This window comes from Phascolarctos cinereus, unplaced genomic scaffold (genome assembly GCF_003287225.1).
Source record: "Phascolarctos cinereus isolate Bilbo 61053 unplaced genomic scaffold, phaCin_HiC Scaffold_726;HRSCAF=1367, whole genome shotgun sequence".
NCBI classification, from domain to species: domain Eukaryota; kingdom Metazoa; phylum Chordata; class Mammalia; order Diprotodontia; family Phascolarctidae; genus Phascolarctos; species Phascolarctos cinereus.
This window is the reverse complement of record NW_027556098.1, coordinates 128,314,027-128,333,149: the sequence shown is the minus strand read 5'-3', so window position 1 is coordinate 128,333,149 and position 19,123 is coordinate 128,314,027. Positions and strand designations below refer to the sequence as shown.

At 39.5% G+C, this 19,123-nt stretch overlaps 1 protein-coding gene across 1 annotated transcript in view; it reads left to right on the top strand.

The window, feature by feature from the left end:
- The window catches only part of RBP1 (retinol binding protein 1), a 37,249-nt gene extending 18,340 nt beyond the window's left edge, over positions 1-18,909 (top strand). The window contains exons 3-4 of the mRNA XM_020986138.2: positions 17,856-17,957; positions 18,638-18,909. Of these exons, the coding sequence (XP_020841797.1) occupies positions 17,856-17,957; positions 18,638-18,691 (156 nt within the window). The 3' untranslated portion in view covers positions 18,692-18,909. The remainder of the gene's footprint in view (positions 1-17,855; positions 17,958-18,637) is intronic.
- The last annotated feature ends 214 nt before the right edge of the window (positions 18,910-19,123 follow it).

The window sequence follows — 19,123 nt, the reverse complement described above, 5'->3', positions numbered from 1 at the left end:
GTAGTAATAAATAGTAAACTAACAACAATAGCTAGCATTTATATAATACTTTAAGGTTTACAATGTGCTTTATAGACATTGTTTTATCCTCACAACCACAATGGGAGGTAAGTGCTATTATTCCCATTTTGCAGATGAGGAAGCTGAGTCAGGAAGATGTTAAGTGACTGAGAAGGAGGGGAGGGAAGAGAGCAAGCATTTATTAAGAACCTACTACATACCAGGCACTGTGCTAAGAACTTCACAAATATTATCTCATTTATCTCTTCAAGTATGAATGCTCCTTGGAGAATTTCCATTTTGACAGAGATCACAGCCCTCAGCCAAGAGGACAACCTCTATCATTGGAATTTCACAAACCATTTGGCTGCCAGGAAGGAGTAGTAGTGGTGGTGGTGGTGGTAGTTGTGGTGGTGATGGTAGGAGTAATGTAGTAGGAGAAGGAGTACACTGATAATCACCCCACTGAGCATGAGTGGAAAGACTGATATAAGGAGATTGACACCATAACATACCTTTTCCTAATGGGCTGTAAGACCATTATGTCCAATAAAGAACATCTGGGGAGACAAGCATGGAGAGGCCACATCCAGAAATCATCTCTCCTTCCCTCATCTGTCCTATGTATTTCTTATGCCGCTTGCTATCTTATTCCATCTTCCCTTCCCATTGACCAGATGGCAAGTTCTTTGGGGATGGGAACTGTGACCATTAATAGATATTGAATGAATTAAATGGATCAGAATTAAAGAAAGGGGAATATGGCAATTCATTCACTTCTCATTCACATTTAGGTAGAAGAGCTAAAACTTTATCCATCACAGTAATTTGTTGCCAGGGACTAATATAGAATTTTATTAAATGCAAGATTGTTTTAGTTGCTGAGTAGAAGACAATGGAATTATCTTTGAAGTGTGTTTGTGTATAGTATGTATGTATTATATATCTGAGTGTATATATATGTGTGTATATTTATATATGAATGTGTGTATATATGTGTGTGTGTGTGTGTGTATTCACATTTACACACATATATACCCATACACACATGTGGATATGCATAAGTTTTCTCCACCAAGGTCCTTCTCTTTGCCTTATCATGACATAGAAATGACCCTGGGTTCCCAAAGTTTAAGCCAAATTCTTCTAGGTTCTTTCAAACTGGAAACGCTTCAAAAACAGGCATGATAAGACTGGCATCTGGGAATGGCGAGCAAAGTCTAGAGGTCATAGGATCAGATTTAGAACTGGACCAGACCTTAGAAGTCATCTAGTCCAACCACCTCACTTTACAGATGAGGAAACTGAGGCCCAAATAGGTGAAGGTTTGCTTAAGGTCATCATTATTGTATGGTGTATACTTCCAGAGTGACTGTCATCTGAAGAGCACCTTACCTAAGGAATATTGCCATATGTTGGCCATCAGGTGTTGGTTTGTTTGTTTTTTGGACACAGCAAATTCTTACAGTTTACCACTAGGTTTTTTTTTTCTTTGTACCAACAATTCATGAAAATTATTTCCTAAGATGTGGAGGGGAAGTGACCCGCCTTGAAAGTGCTAACACCAGTGAAATTATGGATATTTTTGAACAATTAGAAATTAGAATATTTGAAGTTTGTTTGCCAGAGCAGAATTTGTAGACTTTTATGTTATATCAGACCCAAGGCCCAATCATTTCATGGGGTTGAAACCAAAAGCACCATGAGAAATTACAGTTTGAGGGAATTGTCTGTCTCTTCTCAGACAGTTATACTGTCTGAATAAAGGATCCCCAGAGATGGACTTCCTGCATCTGGGCTACAGAGGGCCAGATTTTCTATGTCATTGATCCCAGGCCAGATTTTCTGTGTCACTGGGTTCCTACTGCTTTAAAGTGAGCAAGAGGGCAGCACGATGGCTTTTAAGGTGATACATCATTCAACCAACCAAAGCAAATCTGTCTTCCTTGGGCTGTCATTGCCTTTCTTCCTGGAAAAGTTGCTAGGAAAGTAAAAATGTATGGGCATATTTGTCCTTCTTTTAGTAGTTTTAACAGAAAAGTTAGATCAGCTTTACTTTTTCTCCTTTCTCACTTGTCCTTCTCTGAGTGACCTGGGGAACCAAAGAGACATGGATTGCCATGTGGCCTGGGCTTCTAGCACTTCCTTTGCTAGGGAAGGTACGGGGCAAGAAGAAGAGAAAGAAGGGGGTGCTCCAGCTTGATATATAGGCATCATAGGCTCAGGTTTTCATCTTGTTGTTTGCCCTGTGATACTGATGCTTCTGGGTCCTGGGCTTCCAATCCTTCCAGCTTGTAATAGAGGCACTAGCTTCCATTTTCTTTACTGCTAAGTGGCTATTTGCCCTATTCTCAGCCACCTCTAGGGCTGGAAGCACCTACAGACAAAAGAGTTATTAAGGCCAATTGTATGATATGTAGAGCCCTAGGAAGGTCTCGCTGCCCAAAATTATCCTTTTTTGGCATTCTACAATGCCTGAAATGTAATTTTTAAATTAAAAAATTTTAACATTCAGTTTTAAAATTTTTGAGTTCCAAATTCTCTCCCTCTCTCCAACTCCCCCCCCCATAGAGAAGACAAGCACTATATTAACCATTGTACATCTGAAATATTATTAGAAAGCCTATCCTTTGGGATGTTTTTTCCTCCACCAGTCTCCTCTTAAAAATATAGCACTGCCCTCCCTAGGGATAATGTAAAGTGCATGGGAAGAAGAACACCAAGTGGAGGTAAAAGGGAACATACTGTAGAGACTAGAGTGGGAAAGGGCCCAAGACAACCTTTTGTCAACTTCATAATTTTGCCAAGGATCGGCCAGCTCCCTTTCTCCCAACTTCATTTCTCCACATCATCTGGGTAAGCTTACATTTGTGTTTTTAGGACCTAGAATTAGCAAATAAAATAAAATAAAACAAAAAAACTCTGTAGTGGATAAGGGTGAAAATCCTGTAATTCACTAATCTTGAGAACATCCTTCATCTCTGGCTAAGTCATGGAGCGAATTTTAGGACCCTGTTTTTTTTTTTGTCTTGTTTTGTTTCATTTTGTTTGTTTTGTTTTTTCTTCACCAGAGCAAGGACTTCTTAGGTCCCTTCCAGGGATCCACTAAGGTGAAGGTTATTGTGATTGATTATTGTACAATAGTGATAAATAAATGACAGATCAACTAGTATATAGACACAAAGCCTTCTTTGAGTATTCCCTTCATATCAAGCCATCAGCATTAGGAGAAATGGAAGTTGTTGATCATAGTTTGAAGGGAGAAAATGAAATACTTTTTCTTTTAAAGTGAAGAAACCAACTGAAAGTCATAGCTATAGAATGGGACCTACCACAAATGAAATTCCAGCATAGCATTGTGAAGGATAAATGTGGGACCATTCAATTTTGGCACTAGTGTCAACAAAATATTAAAAGAACTGGACAAAGTTCTCTAGTACTTTGAGAATTTATGGGGAAAATGGACAGGAATCATACAGGGTGAGAAGGCTTGCAATATTCAAAAGTGGGGAGACTACCTATATCAGTGAGACTACATACCCATCAAAGAACAGTGAAATTCCTCCAGTCACAATCTCCTTTTGATCTCTTTATGCCTTACTCTTCTGAAACTTTTTATTCTCACCATGTCCTGAAATCCCTCTACCTTCAGTATTTTGCAAGGCTATCACCCCTCCTCTGGTCATGCTCTATTTCCCTACCAAGCAAGAACCCTTAGTGAACCAGTTAAACTCCACAAACCACTCTACTCTTGAATCACTTACTCACTTGTCCTTATACTACTCATACTTTCCAAGCCCCAACTTTGATTGGTAGAGTACTCTTACTATCTGCTTTCTCTCCTCTTCCTCATATGGAGCTAAACAGAGCTACAAGAAATCATACAAGTATGCTGACTTAGAGTCAGTACAGATTTGTTATCTAATCTCAACTGGGCCCTCACCGCAGCAAGGTATCCTTTAACTTCTCCATGAATGATTATCTTTTAAAGCACTGCTTCTCCCCACCCTTCAGCTGAAGTCTTCACTTCGTACTTTATGAAAAAAAAGATTAGACCATTCACTTATTGCTTCCTCATTTCCCAGACTCTCGACATCATCCCTAGCCATATCCTCTTTTACTCTAAGTTCTGAAGAGGTGGTGCTTCTTCTTGCCAAGACCAACCCTTCTACATATCCTTGCTCTCATATCCTTATATCTTCTCTAGCACATTATCCCCACTATCATCCTCATTCTCTGTCTAATCTTGCCTTTCTCTATTTACTAGGTCTTTCTTTACTTAAAAATATACCCAAATCTCTTCAATCTAAATGCAGTATTTTTATAATTTTGAAATTATCCAAAGAAAAAAGCCTCACTATAACCTGCCATTCTTTTTAGCTATCATCCTATAGTTTGCCATTTCTTGGTCAAACTACACATATTACACTCAGCATCTCTATTTCTTCTCTTCTTACTCTATTCCTAACCTTGTAAAATCTAGCTTCCAACCCCATCACTCAACTGAAACTGCCTTCTTCAAAGATATCCATGATAATTATCAAATCTAATGACCTCTTCTTTGTTGTCTATATAATTTTATTATTTTTATTCTGAACTTAAAGATGAAAAAGGAGCATTTCCATATACACTAGAACACAAAAAGAGGATTGTACATAAAATTATGAATTTCCATTTCATGTTTCATGCTTTAAAGGTGTATATAATAAATTCAATATATTGCTTTCAAAACTGTCTTCCTTATTGGTAGTTCCTTCTGTTCTCTTCTGTGTATCTAAAAGTATTTAAGTGCTCTCTTTTTCTTGGAATCTAATTCTCCTCCCCTGTCCCAACCACCCCATGATTAAGAAAGTGAGAAGGAAAAACAAAACCCTTATAACAAATAAGCATAATTAAGCAAAATATATACACACAATGGCCATGTCAAAAAATGCATGTCTCTCTATCTTATGTATATCACCTCTCTGTCAGGGGATGAGTAACATGCAATCAGCAAGATTCTGCCTTCTCTCCCTTCTATCCTACTTTCCACAACTGAGAATGAAAGAAAAATAAAATCCCTGTTATGTATCATTAAATGAAGCAAATGTCCAAATTGGCCATGTCCCAATTTGGAAATACACACACACGTGTACATATACATATATGCATATGCATACACATACACAAACACACTTGTAGATGCATACACATTTGTGTGTGTGTGTGTATATATATATATATGCACTCTAAGTCTTTCACTTCTCTATCAAGAGGTGAGTAGCAGGTCTTGTCATTAGTCCCTGGAATCATGGCTGCTCATTACACTCATTGGAGTTCTTAAGTCTGTCAAAGTTGTTTGTCTTTATAGTGTGGTTGTCATTGTATAAATTGTTCTAATTGTGTTCACTCTGCATCACTTCAAGAACGTCTTCTCAAGCTTCTCTGAAACCATCATTTTTTACAGCACAATAGTATTCTATCACATTTTATATACTATAATTAGTTCAGTCCTTTCCTAACTGATAGGCACCCTCTCAGATTCTCATTCTTGGCCACCTCAAAAAAAAAACTATAAGTATTTTTATACATTTCTCTACCTCTAGCCTTTCACTCCTAAAATCAACCCTATTAAGAGTTGCCAAAGTGATTTTTCTAAGGTATAGATCTAATCACATCACTGCCATATTAGATAAATCCCAGTGGTTCCCTGTTAACCTGTGGGATCAAATATAAACCTTTATTTCTGGCATTTAAAGCTCCCCACAACCTGGAGCCTTCCTGTCTTTACAGTCATTTTACATAGTACCCCCATCTACCCACTTTGTGATTTCTCCTCATATTGGCCTATTGCTGTTACACAAATCACTCCATTTCCTATCTCTATGATAGGACTTGTGATGCACTCCTTCTCTCCTCACCCTTACCTACCAGAATCCTTAATTTCCTTCAAAACTCAGCTCAAGTGTCACCTTCCCCATGAAGCATTTCCTGATTTCCTATGTCACCACCCCCAGTTGCTGGTGAATTCCTTCCCCAAACATCCGTGTAGTCATTTTCCATTATATGTGCACATATGTACATATATGTATATATATATATACACACATACACACACACATATATATATGTATATATACGTATATATGTACTCATATTCCTACTTTTATATCCATTGTTAAAATGTAAGCTTTTTGAGGGAAAGAACTTTTTTTCTCTTTGGTCTTTGTAACCCCAGAACTTAGTACAGTGCCTGGCACCTAATAGGTATTTAATAAATGCTTATGGATTGATTATTTGAAGGTATAGCATTACTCACCATTGGGCAATTGTAGCACCTTCTTAATTGGAAACATCTTTTTTTTTTTTTTTTTGGTGAGGCAATCGGAGTTAAGTGACTTGCCCAGGGTCATATAGCTAATATCACAGCTAGCAAATGTCAAGTCAGATTTGAACTGAGGACCTCTTGACTCCAAGGCCAGAGCTCTGTCCACTGCACCACCTAGCTGCCCCATAAACATCTTGTATATGGTCTTCCTCTTCATTGAGGAAGTAGTCAGAAGGCCTCCATTCTAGTTCTTATCCAGGGTAGGAAATATGGTAAAGAAGACTGGAAGTGGAGTCAGAAACTCTGGATTCTGAAGGGATTTGACCAAATGAACTTTAATATCCCTTCTAGCTTAAAAATTCATTCCAACAAATGTGAATTATCCCTAATTTGGGGATAGGGCCAGAGGATGCATGTAAGGTAAGTTTGGAGGGTTATGCATTCATACCTCAAAGAACAGTGTATGGCTTTCTATCCAAGCAATCTGCCATCTATCAGTTTGGGCCTCTTTAACTGCCTGAGACAAACCGTACCTAGCACAGGGTGACTTTGGCTTTAATGCAGAACACCAACATCTGGGGTGGGGCCACATTTCCTTCCAGTAAATGTCAGTCCTCCACAAAGACTGAACCAACCTCCCCTTACCCTTTAAGGGTCCCATCATCACCATGCTGGCATAACTATACCTAATTGAGGCAGATTGCTCTAGACCTAGAGGATTTGTGCTACATAGGATGTCCAGGATCCAGGCCCACTATACACTGACTTCCCTAGCAAATGACATAGAGTTTTCTATCTTTTTCCTCTTTCCCCCACACACTTCAACTAAATTTTCCCCAGGGACTGAGATTCCCAGTTACAGCTCTGCCTCCCAAGTGGGCCCACCAAGGGATTTTGTTCTCAAAAGGATGAGGCAATGAGGTTTGAAACGAGTGATCTAGGGAAAATGTGTCATCTCTATCTCTTTAAGAAAAGAATGGACAGCCATGCTGGTTTAGAGATGTTTCACCTCTATGGAGATGGGGGATTGAACTTAATGACTTAATGACTTTTTTTTTTGGCAAGGCAATTGGGGTTAAATGACTTGCCCAGGTTCACACAGGTGCCAAGGGTTTGTTCTGAGGCAGAATTTGAACTCAGGTCCTCCTGACTCTAGGGCTGGTGTTCTATCTGCTGTGCCATCTAGCTGCCCCCCTCATAACTTCTTAAGGATCCTTCTAGCTCTAGGATGCTATGAAGTTAATTTGATCATTAAACATTTGTATGCTAAATGTGTTCAACATCCCCAAGATTTGAAGGATCAGTTGGAGACTGTATGGTGCATCTTGGCAATGGGAGAGGGGAAAAATCTTATTACTCATTGTTACAAAGTCCTCTTCCTAAATCTCAGAGCTATAGTTCCTCTTGTTTGAACACAAACAATCCCCTCTTTTCTGGTTCAAGATGAAATGTGATATCCCTTTAAACATGGCCCTGCTCTCCCAAGAGAATAAAAGACTTAAAAAAATTTTCTGCCTCTACTAAAATCAAATGCAGAACAATGCCTGGAGGTGGTAAACCAGCTAAGCTAAATTACATTTTGAGATTAATAGTAGCTATCTGTTGGCAGCTGCTAAACAAATATTCTAGTTAAACAAAGACTAATTAAGTTTCTCAAGGAAGGCAAAGTCTCAGTGATCTCTGTCCAAGGCTTGGTAGGCTCCATGCAGGGTCCCTTTCTGAATCTCTAAATTTTAATAAAAGAAAGGGCAATGGCTATATATTTTTTTTATGCAGCCTTGATGAGCAAGTTCAATCAGAAATATGAAAAAAAAAGAGGGAGTCCAGAAGGCACTTCACATTCCTAGAGGAGACTGTGCTAGTAAAAGTATATGTGGGTTTTATTTCATTTTAACTTTCAACATATTCAACTCAATAAATATTTCTGAAGTATTTTCTATGGGCAAGACCTCCTTAGTTCACGGAAATGCCAAATGGTATGGAAAGAGCACTGGAAATGTAGAAAGGGGACCTAGGTTCAGATCTCATCTCTGCTACTCACTACCTTTGTGACCTTAAGCAGATTGTCACCTCTCTTGGCCTCAGTAGTCTAAAGGTTCCCTTCCCACTTAGGCTCTATGATGTATCTAGACTTGGTTACTTGTTATATCCTTTCTCTCCACTTACCTTGCCTCTACTCTAGTTCAGGCCTTCATTACTCCTCTCTTGGAGTATTGCAATAGACTCCTAATTGTCTCCAGTCTCTCCCCTCCATTAGTCATCCACACAACTATCATAACGACCTTTCTAAGGCATAATCTGACCATTTCACTCCTCTACAATTTGGCAGCAATCTGCTTTTGCAGCCTTATTTCACACTATGCAACTCCTTTCACATACTTTGTGTTCCAGCCAAATTGGGCTACTAATTGCTTCCCCGGCTCACCATTCTCACTTCTGCCTCCGTGCAGTTGCATGTTTTCCACCATATCTAGTACCTGCTCCATCTCTTTCTCTGCTTCTCACAATCCTTATCTTCAAGGCTTAGCTCTAGCATCACCTCCTGGAAAGCCTTCCTGACCCATTCTTCCAAGTACCTTTTATTTTCATAGTTACATACTTGTTGCATTCCTAACCTCATGTAATACGTAAGCTCCTTGAGGACAGGGACTATTTCTCTTTCAGTTTTGCATTTCTAAACCCTAGCACTCTACCTTGCATAAAGTAAGCAATTCAATAAGTATTTGTTCAATTAAACCATACTGAATGTGGTGCATTTGGACATTGTGTCTCCAAAAGCCTCCCAGGAGGAATAGCACCTGGGAGGGATTGTGATTCCGTTTCTGTTGTTCAGACTTCTCTCTCTAGTCATTGTTGTGAAAGGTACCTAACTTTGTTGCCTTCTAAGATTTTTTTTTTAATGGTGTGATCTTGCACATTTGGGTCACATATCTATTTTCTTCTTGTGGTATATGTTTGTATGTGTTCTACACCTGTTAATGAAGAACAAAGCCTTGAGAGAATGGAACATGAAGCAATTAGATTGCAGTGAGGGGAGGAGGACAGGATAATTGGTGGAGGAGGTTGGAGAGAAAGGGACTGCAGTAGGGTAGAATACCACAGGGGGGGTGGGGTTCTACTTACTCAGGGTTGTTGATTGAATGATGGCAGTGGAGGTCACAGAAGGGGGGAAGGAAGGACCTGAAAGGGAAAGTGGGAGGGTTCTTTGGCTGACTGCACAAATTTGCCTCCCTTCAGGGACTTTTAGCAATTAGCCTTATCCTTCTCGGTGACCTCATCTTTACATATAGTCCCCCTGGGACTGAGGAAATAGGAGCCATTCTGTTTCTCTGCCCTTAAGCATTGGAGAAAAGGAAACTTTAATCATTTCCTGTTGCCACTATTTCCCCTCAGGTTCTCTAGCTTCCAGCTCCACTGGGGTTTTTTCCACTTTTCCTTTATAAAAATGATTTTTACTAATGTATTAGTTGCTGTTTATTTTTTAAATATCATAATCACATATCTTCTTCCTTTGTGACTAAAAAACAGCTAAGCAAAAATAGCTAACAGAGCAAATGTACCTGACGATATGTATAATATTCTCATCCATAATCTCTGCCATCTCTGTAAAGAAGGTGGGGAGCATTTTTCCCCTGTTTTCCATTGTGCCCTCCTCAAAGGCAGTGGTATCACTCTCGTTGGCATTTTAAAAGGGATCACAAAGTATCACAGGGTCAATTTTACAAGCTATGAAGTTCTTACAGGTAACCTGGTACTATAAACCAGCCGCAGGTAACCAGGCCTTGCTCATTGTGAGCAACCTGTTGCATCCCAATTAGCCTGTATGGTTTTGTTCTTGGAGCTCTAGTCTAGTGGATTTGATTTATAAGGCTGGTTGACTTTTCTCAGCCTTCTAAAATCCTCTTGCTAGAGGCAATTAGATGATGCAGTGGATACCCTTTGATCCAGCAATAGCACTTCTAGGGCTATATTCCAAAGAGATCAAACAAATGAGAAAAGGACCCACATGTACAAAAATATTTATAGCAGCTCTCTTTGTGGTGGCAAAGAATTGGAAATTGAGGGGATGCCCACCAATTGGGGAATGGCTGAACAATTTGTGGTGTATGAATGTAATGGAATACTATTGTTTTGTAAGAAGTGATGAGCAGGCGGATTTCAGAAAAACCTGGGAAGAATTACATGAACTGATGCTGAGTGAAGTGAGCAGAACCAGGAGAACATTGTACACAGTAACAGCAATGTGGTTCAATGACCAGCTTTGATAGACTTAGCTCTTCTCAGCTTCCAAAAGACTCACATCCACAGAAAGAACTATGGAGTCTGAATGCAGACTTTTCTTTCTCATGGTTTTTCCTTTTTGTTCTGATTATTCTTTCACAATATGACTAATGTGGAAATATGTTTAGTAAGATTGTACATGTATAGCCTATATCAGATTGCTTGCCATTTTGAGGAGGGGAGAGGGGAGGGAGGAAGGTAGAAAAAATTTGGAACTCAGAATCTTATAAAAGTGAATGTTGAAAACTATCTTTACATGTAATTGGAAAAAATAAAATACTATTTAGTGGGGGGGGAAAGACATAACCCCTGACCTCATGTAACGTAGTCTGGTACAAAGAGAAAATACAAAGCCAGATAACAATAATGTACAATATTACTTGATAAATACAAAACAAAATGCTATATGAAGTCCAAATGGAAAGGTCACTACCAATGAGGGCATCCAAGAAGGCTTTGTGGAAGACATGGTATTTAAGATATAGGTTGTTGTTTGTTTTTTTAGTGGTGGAAGAATAAGAGATAGAGAACCTAGTTCTCCTTTTGATCAGTGGTGCACATTTGTAAGATGTCTGGATGAACCTGAAAGAATTCTTCCATGATGGAGAATCACAGTGAGAAGACAAACCAGACAAGTTATAGACCAAAACAAAATCCTCCTTAGCATTTTCTAGCCAGTGAAAAACCTCCTCCTTCTGTGGTTTGTATTTCTGCATGCTTTAATCCAGTCAGTAGAGGGCAGTAGTTGATCCAAAGATCCAATATATGAGTGTTTTGGATCAAAGTTCTAAAACATGGATAAGATAAAAAAAAAGATAGTAGAGAGAATGCTAGATTGATAGAATACTGAATAGACCCATAAGTTCATCATAAAATGTCAGAATTGTGATCACCAAGTCCAACTCTCTTATTTTATGAATGAAGAAATTAAGGCTCAGAGCATGAAAATGACTTGGCCAAAGTCACTCAGAGAAGGAAGGAAGGAAAGAAGAAAGAAAGGGAAGGTCAAAGGGGAAAAGGAGAGGGTAAAGGAGGGAAGAAAAGAAGGGGAAGGAAAGAGAAGGGTGGGAAGGAAGGAGGACAAGAAAGAAAGGAGGGAAAGAAGGAATGACAGAGGAGACAAAGAAGGAAAGGAGAGAAAAGGAGGAAGGAGAAAAGAAAGGAAAAGAAGGAGGAAAGAAATATTGAAGGAAGTAAAAAGAAGAGAGAAGGAAGGAGGGCAAAAAGGAAGGGAGGAAGGGAGAGTTTTCATAAGACTTAGCACCTGAGCTGAACTTTGAGGGAAGAGGTGAGGTAAGGAGGGAATTCTCAGAGTGAGAGATATTTTGTGAGAAGGCACAGACGTGGCAGTAAGTTGTTTTGGCTAAAACACATAATGTGTGAAGGGAAGTAATGTCAAATAAGTCAGAAAAGCTAGGCTTGAACCAGGTTATGGAGGGCTTTAAATGCCAGGCTGAGGAGTTTGTGTGTGCATATATGTATATATGTGTATGTTTAATATACATATAACCAGGCAGGTGGTGCAGCGGATAGAGCATTGGGCTTGGAATCAAGAAGACTCATTTTCCCGCATTCAAATCTGGCCTCAGACACTTACTAGCTGTGTGACCCTAGGCAAGTCACTTTACCCTGTTTGCCTGAGTTTCCTCATCTGTAAAATGAGTTGGAGAAGGAAATGGCAAACCACTCCAGTATCTCCGCCAAGAAAACTCCAGAACGAGGTCACAAAGAGTTGGATATGATTGAAACAACTGAACAACAATGCATGTAAACTATATATTCATTATTCCCCTTCATGTAATAAATATATACATATATACACATATATTTTGATAACTGCATTTTCATATAATTGGTTTCCTTTATAATCTTCTATGAACTTTATTTTATGCATTAAAAACATTATCTGAAAAGAGATTCAAAAGTTTCACCAGACTGCCCAAGGGGTCCATTTCACACACACAAAAAAATTTAAGAACTCGTTTCCTAGAAATTCTGTTGCTGAGTTGACTCAAACTTCAAGTTCTTTCAGTCCATCGGTATTCACTAAGCACCCAGTACAGACTCAGGGCTGGCAGGTGGGGAGGAGAAAGAAGAAACTGGTTATGGCAGAGATTTGGAAGGAGGCAATGAGAGGGTATAACAATCACATATCAGAGTTGAAAAGAGCCTTAGAGATTGTCAAGTTCAGCCCCTCATGTTATAGATGAAATGTGATTTCTGAAACATTGTAAAGTTAGCTCTTCATTGACAGGGCCAGTGATTAGAGTCTGATATCCAGACTCGCAATCTGGTGTTCTCTCTAATCTGTCCCATCCTACTATTGGTTATTGAGGAGCTAATGACCAGGGGCTGCTCCAGGACTCAGTCTTACTTCCCCCATTCACCTAACTCTGTTCTCCACTGGATCCAAGGCCCAAAGTTGTTCCTATAGTCCTGCCCTATAGGGCCACTGCCAGGTCTAACTAACTTGGGCAACGTAAGCTGTCACCTTAAAGTGGGAATTGACTGATAGTGTCTCCCTTAACCCCCTCAGGGGTATTTGTTTATGAGTTCAGATTAATTCTGAAATAGAATAATTTTAGTCAATGCAGAACAAGGTTCCGCCCTGGAGCAAGGAGCCTTCCTTTAAGTCATGTATGTGAGTCACTGTATTCTATGTAAAGCTAACTCCTGAAAAGAAAGGATCTTCTTTGTGACAGAGGAGAAAGGATGAAGGGGAGAAAGAACAGAACTTTCTCTCCTGAGACTTTTTTCGTCATCAACTTGCTACTTTTTTTTGAGGAAAGACATTGGCTACTATTCTGCTTTTGGTACCCTGCCTCATTCCACCCCTACCCCACCCCCCACTATAACCAGTTTCATCTCTAGAGCCTGAGGGAGGCCTGTGCTGCCCCTTCTGACCTCCATGACCTGATTTTCAACTCCTATCTACCTTCCAGGAATGGGCCACAACTCAGTGTCTCTGGTCTCCAATATCTTCCCTCTCCTGACTCCTAATACCTAGATGAAGGTGTCCCTGCTAGCCAATAAAGTCAACAAGTATTTATTAAGCAATTACTATGTGCCAGGCACTGTATTAAGCACTAGGAATACAAATACAAGCCAAAAGTAAGTTAGTGCCGGCCCTCAAGGAGCTTGCATTCTAATGGGACAACACATAAAAGGAACCCTAGGAAGGGAGGAAATGAAAGTACCTGGACATGGAGCATGAGAAAGAAAGTCAGGAAAGGCATGGAGAGGGATTGTAGGAACACCCAAACTGCTGGAAAATGGAAAGGCTTGGTTTTCTTCTAGCCTGGGGGATCTAGGAACCTTCCTAGACAACTCAGAACATCTTCCTGTTCTACCTAGTTTTCTCCTTCCCAGTCCTTCCCTCGGATAAACCCAGAATTGCTTCTAAATAGGGGACTGGACTTGGAATCAGGAAGACTGGGTTCAAATCCCACATCACATACTTACTACTTCTGAGAGCCTGGGCAAGTCAGTTAACTTCTCTTTGCCTGAGTTTCCTCATCTGTAAAATGAAAGGGCTGTACTCTATGGCTTCTAAGGTCCCTTACACCTCTAAATCCATGCTTGGAGTGAAGGTACAAAAATCATGAGTTAAGACTATTTCTGCTGCTCAGCACTCATCTCTGATTACCAGATGTTTATATATAAGGATTATGCATATTACTAAAACCTTCTTGTAAATTTTATTTAATTATAACACTGAGTTCTATCTGTACTTGCTTACTCAACCAATCTGTTCCTATGTAGCATGGCTCTCTTAATCTTGTTAAAGTTAGAGAAAATCTTAATGAATTGAGTAATCTGAGTAGGAATGAGGACTAGATAAAGGACTTGTTAATCATTTAATAATAACTAGCATTTATATAAAGTTTTACTGTGTGCCCAGGCACTGTGCGCCCAGGCACTGTGCTAAATACTTTACAAATATTATCTCATTTAATCCTCACAACAACCCTGGAAAGTAGGTACTATTATTATCTCCATTTTACAATTGAGGAAACTGAGGTTAACTGATTTCTCCAATGTTTCACAGCTAATAAATGTATAAGGCTGGATTTGAACCCCGGTCTTTCTGACTCTAGGCCCAGTACCCTATCCACTGTGCCACCTAGTTGCTTATTTATTATGTATCCCTGTTTACTATATTTGTACGGGATACAAGTACAAATGAGCAAGGTAAGCCCTACCCACAAGGAGCTTACATTCCAATAGGGGAAACAACACATAAAAGATAGCTACAAAGGAGGACTGGGAGAAAAGGGGAGAACAAATGGCATGATTAGATCAGGAGCAGCAGTGATATGGAGGCCTGAACCTCTGGGAAGATAGGGCAAAAGGTCACTTCTCTGAGTTGGGAGACCCAGAGTCAGAGTCCAAGTGTCTAGTGGGGAGGAGGCAGAGGTGATGGGCTAATAAGTAAAGAAGGCACAGAAGGGATCTGAACAGACCAGGAGGAGGTGTGGAGACCCAGAGCCAGGGACAGTGGCCAAAGTTCACCTCAGAGACTGGGGACTTGAGAATAATCGGCTATCAGATGATTATTTTCAAAGTCAGAGAATGGAAATCGGTTGATTTGGGTAATGTGACTTGTTTCATTTGTGCTCTGTTGTAGGATTTTCAAAGACCCCTGAATGGCTAAATGCTTGAGTGTCTTAAATGATAGATATTATTTTCCCTTCCCCTCACTAGGGCCTCTGAGACTCCAGTTGTTAGTAGCAATCCTTAGAAGTTGGTTAATACTAGCTACCGCTAGGTTGCGCAGTGAATGGAGCACTGAGTTTGGAATCAGAAAGATTCATCCTCATAAGTTCAAATCTAGCTTCAGATACTCACTAGCTGTGTGACCCTGGGCAAATCACATAATCCTGTTTGCCTCAGTTTCCTCATTTGGAAAATGAGCTGGAGAAGGAAATGGCAAACCACACCAGTATCTTTATCAAGAAAACCGCAAATTGGGGTCACAAAGGGATGGCCACAACTGAAAAACAACGCAACAAAAATTAGAGGAAATGGTAATATTTTTACTACCTTTGCAGTTTTGCCCAAAGTTAAAAACTAGGAAGTAGAAAAACAGAATTTTTTTTAAAGGTATATTCTTTTTTAAAAAATTAATTAATTTTGAATTATCAATCATTTCCATATGCTTTTGAGTTTAAAATTTTTCTGCCCCTTCCCACCACCCTCCCCAAGATGGCACACAATCTGATATAGGCTATACATATACATTCCTATTAAATATATTTCACATTAGTGATGCTGTAAGTAAGAATTAGAACCAATAGGAGGAACCACCAGAAAGATGAAACAAAATTCAACAGAAGGAAAAAAATAGCAAATGGTATGCTTCGATTTGCATTCATACTCCATAGTTTTTTTCTTTCGATGTGGATAGCATTTTCCATCACGACACCTTTGGAGATGTCATAGATCCTTGTATTGCTGGGAAGGGTTAAGTTCATCAATATTAGTCATTGCACAATGTGGCTGGTACTGTGTACAACATTCTCCTGGTTCTGCTCACTTCACTCAGCATCAGACCATATAAGTCTTTCCAAGTTTTTCTGAAGTTAGCCTGTTCATCATTTCTTATAGCACGATAGTATTCCATTACATTAAATATGTATATTCTTATTTTGAACTTAAATACCATATAAGATTAGTATTCCCATATGTACAACAGAACACAAAAAGAGAATTATACATGAAATTGTGACTCTCTATTATGTACAGCTTGCTTTTTTTCTAAGTTTATAATGAATTCAATATTTATCTTCCAAAGCCGTCCTATTAGTCTGTGATTTCTTTTAAACTTCATTTTGTTTTGTTCTGTGCATTCAAAACTGCTTCAATAAACTCTGGTTTTGTTTTTTTTTTGGGGGGGTGCGGGAGAGTTTAATCTTCTTCTTATCCACCCTACCCCATCAGAAAAAAGTAAAAGAATACCCTCATATTAAATATGCATAGTCAAGCAAAATAAATTCTCACATTGGCCATGTCCAAAAATATAAATCACAGTATTTTGGAATTGGAAAGGAGTTCTCCAGTCATTTAGTTCAATAATACCCAAAAGGATTCTCTTCTATAATGTAGCTGACAAGAAGCCATCCTGTCTTATTAAAGGGGAATCTACCTCTTTCCAAGATAGCTCTTTTCTTTTCCTTTCCTTCTTTCTCTGTTGTTGAGTTGTGTCTGACTCTTCATGAACCTTTGTGGGGTTTTCTTGGCAAAGATACTGGAATGGTTTGTCATTTCCTTCTCCTCATTTTACAGATGAGGAAACTGAGGCAAACAGAGTTAAGTGACTTGCCCAGAGTCACACAGCTAGTAAGTGAAGCCAGATTTGAACTCACGAAGATGAGTCTTCCTGACTCCAAGCCCAACACTTAATCCACTGAACCGCCTAGCTGTCTCTTACTTCCCTTACATCCTCTAATCAAATGTGCCTTCTACTTTGTTACCATTTCAGTTGTCATCGAATGCCCATCCCTCTCACTTCCACTTGTTGAAATCCTATCCATCTTTCAGGACCCAGCTTCAAGGCCACTTCCTCCATGAAGTCTTTCCTGTTCCTTGAACGGGAAGTGATCATCTTTTCCTCTGAATTCTCATGGCATTTTGTTGTTACTTTCCCTTATGCTATTAAAATGTGCTGTTTCCTTGTTCATCTTTCATTCCTTAAAGATATTTGTGCATATAAACCATCTCCTTTCTTAGACTGGAGTATTTGCCCTGCTTGTCTTTGTATTCCCATTCCTCTTTGCTGCTCAACATACTTACACTTAGGTATTAAATGAATGCTAAACAAAGTGACTGAAGATGGACACCAGCTACTTCTGAGAAGTGTGATGCTTGACAACCGTGCAGGAGAAACACAAATAGCCTTAACATTAATTGGCTGTTTATTCAACCACCACCACCTGCTAATGCTAATACTCAAGTTTGGAAATTCTTCCTTCACCCCTGTGGTACTCCCATTTCCTCAGCTTTTGCATATCATCAGGTGGTCAGCCTCCAGCAGCAGGGACTCTTTTTTTCTATCACTAATTGTTCTTTTTAAATGAAATTTCTAGAGTGCTTCATAACTTTTTTTCAATGATTTAGGCTTTTTAATTAAAAAGGGTGATTAGAATGGCCACTGGGTTGTTGCTACAGAATCCCTTTAATGAAAATGAGTTTAGCACAGTAGATAAAAGGGGCACTCGAACCCCAGTATGGCTCTGTCCTCCATTCACTCACTGTGTTTGTTTGGCAGACCACGGTGAGCTGGGAAGGTGACAAACTCCAGTGTGTGCAGAAAGGGGAGAAGGAAGGCCGAGGCTGGACACATTGGATTGAAGGCAACGAGCTGCATCTGGTATGTTCCTGAAGCATAGGCCAACCACCTTCCTTCCCTTTGTTCCCGACCCCCCTCCACAGTAGCAGTTGTCACGTGGTATGTGGCCAGGATGAAATGGGGAGAAATCAAGCATTGCTGCTGCATTCATTTTGTCTCTAAAGTAGGGAACCCAGGCAGACTGCAGATAAATTACATTAACTCTGCTTTCAATTTCATTATGTTCGCTTTATGTATTCTGAAATACATAAAGTTTTGCTCTGGGATGGAATTTTAGTTAATCCAAGTGTGATCAGTGTCAGAGGCCAGGTTGTATGGCTCCCTAGCTGATGTAATAGTGATTACTGAGTAATACAAACTAAAATTAGCAACAGCTTGAGCCTCAAAAGGCAAAGAGCTGAGATCACATGAGGTGGAGAGAAAGCCTTTTTTCTCCTGGTCTTCTAAGGACCACCTCAGTGGGTATACAACATGAGGCCCACAAAGCCATGGATTCTGTTTTTTGAAAGACAGTCTGGTATAAGGGAAAGAGCTCTGGACTTGGAGTCATAAGTCTCTGCTTAATTACTTACTAGTCATGAGACTGTGAGTAAATCACTTTACTTTCCTCAGCCTCAGTTTTCTTATATGTAAAATGGGAATAACAATGATAATAATAATAATAATAACAATGATATTTATGCATCATATTTGCTTTCCAGGAAATGAGGGTACAAGGTGTCATATGCAAGCAAGTCTTCAAGAAAGTTCAGTGAACTTGGCATCAAGAAGGGCAGAATTGAAATTTCCAACTGACCCCCATCACTTCCTGCTGTTAGAAGGCCAGGGGTGCCTGACCACCTAGAGAGCCTAACCATCCCAGTGCACCTGTCATCAGAGTCTATCGTTTGCTTTTTTCATATTTTCTTTATTAAAAAAAGAAATCATTACAAATAAACATTATCACTGTCAGACATTTACATGAAAAAGTGAACACTTTCTTGTATGTGGCTTTTTCTTTGTCTTTCTGAGGCTCTGGGTCAACAAGCATTGTACTGATTGTCTATTATGGGCCATACTGTGCTAAGTTGTAGGGATACAAATCAAGGCAAAACCCATCTCTGCACATGAGGTGCTCACAATCAGATGAGAGTGACAGCACATAAACAGCTACCCACATACACATATATATGAACATACATACACAT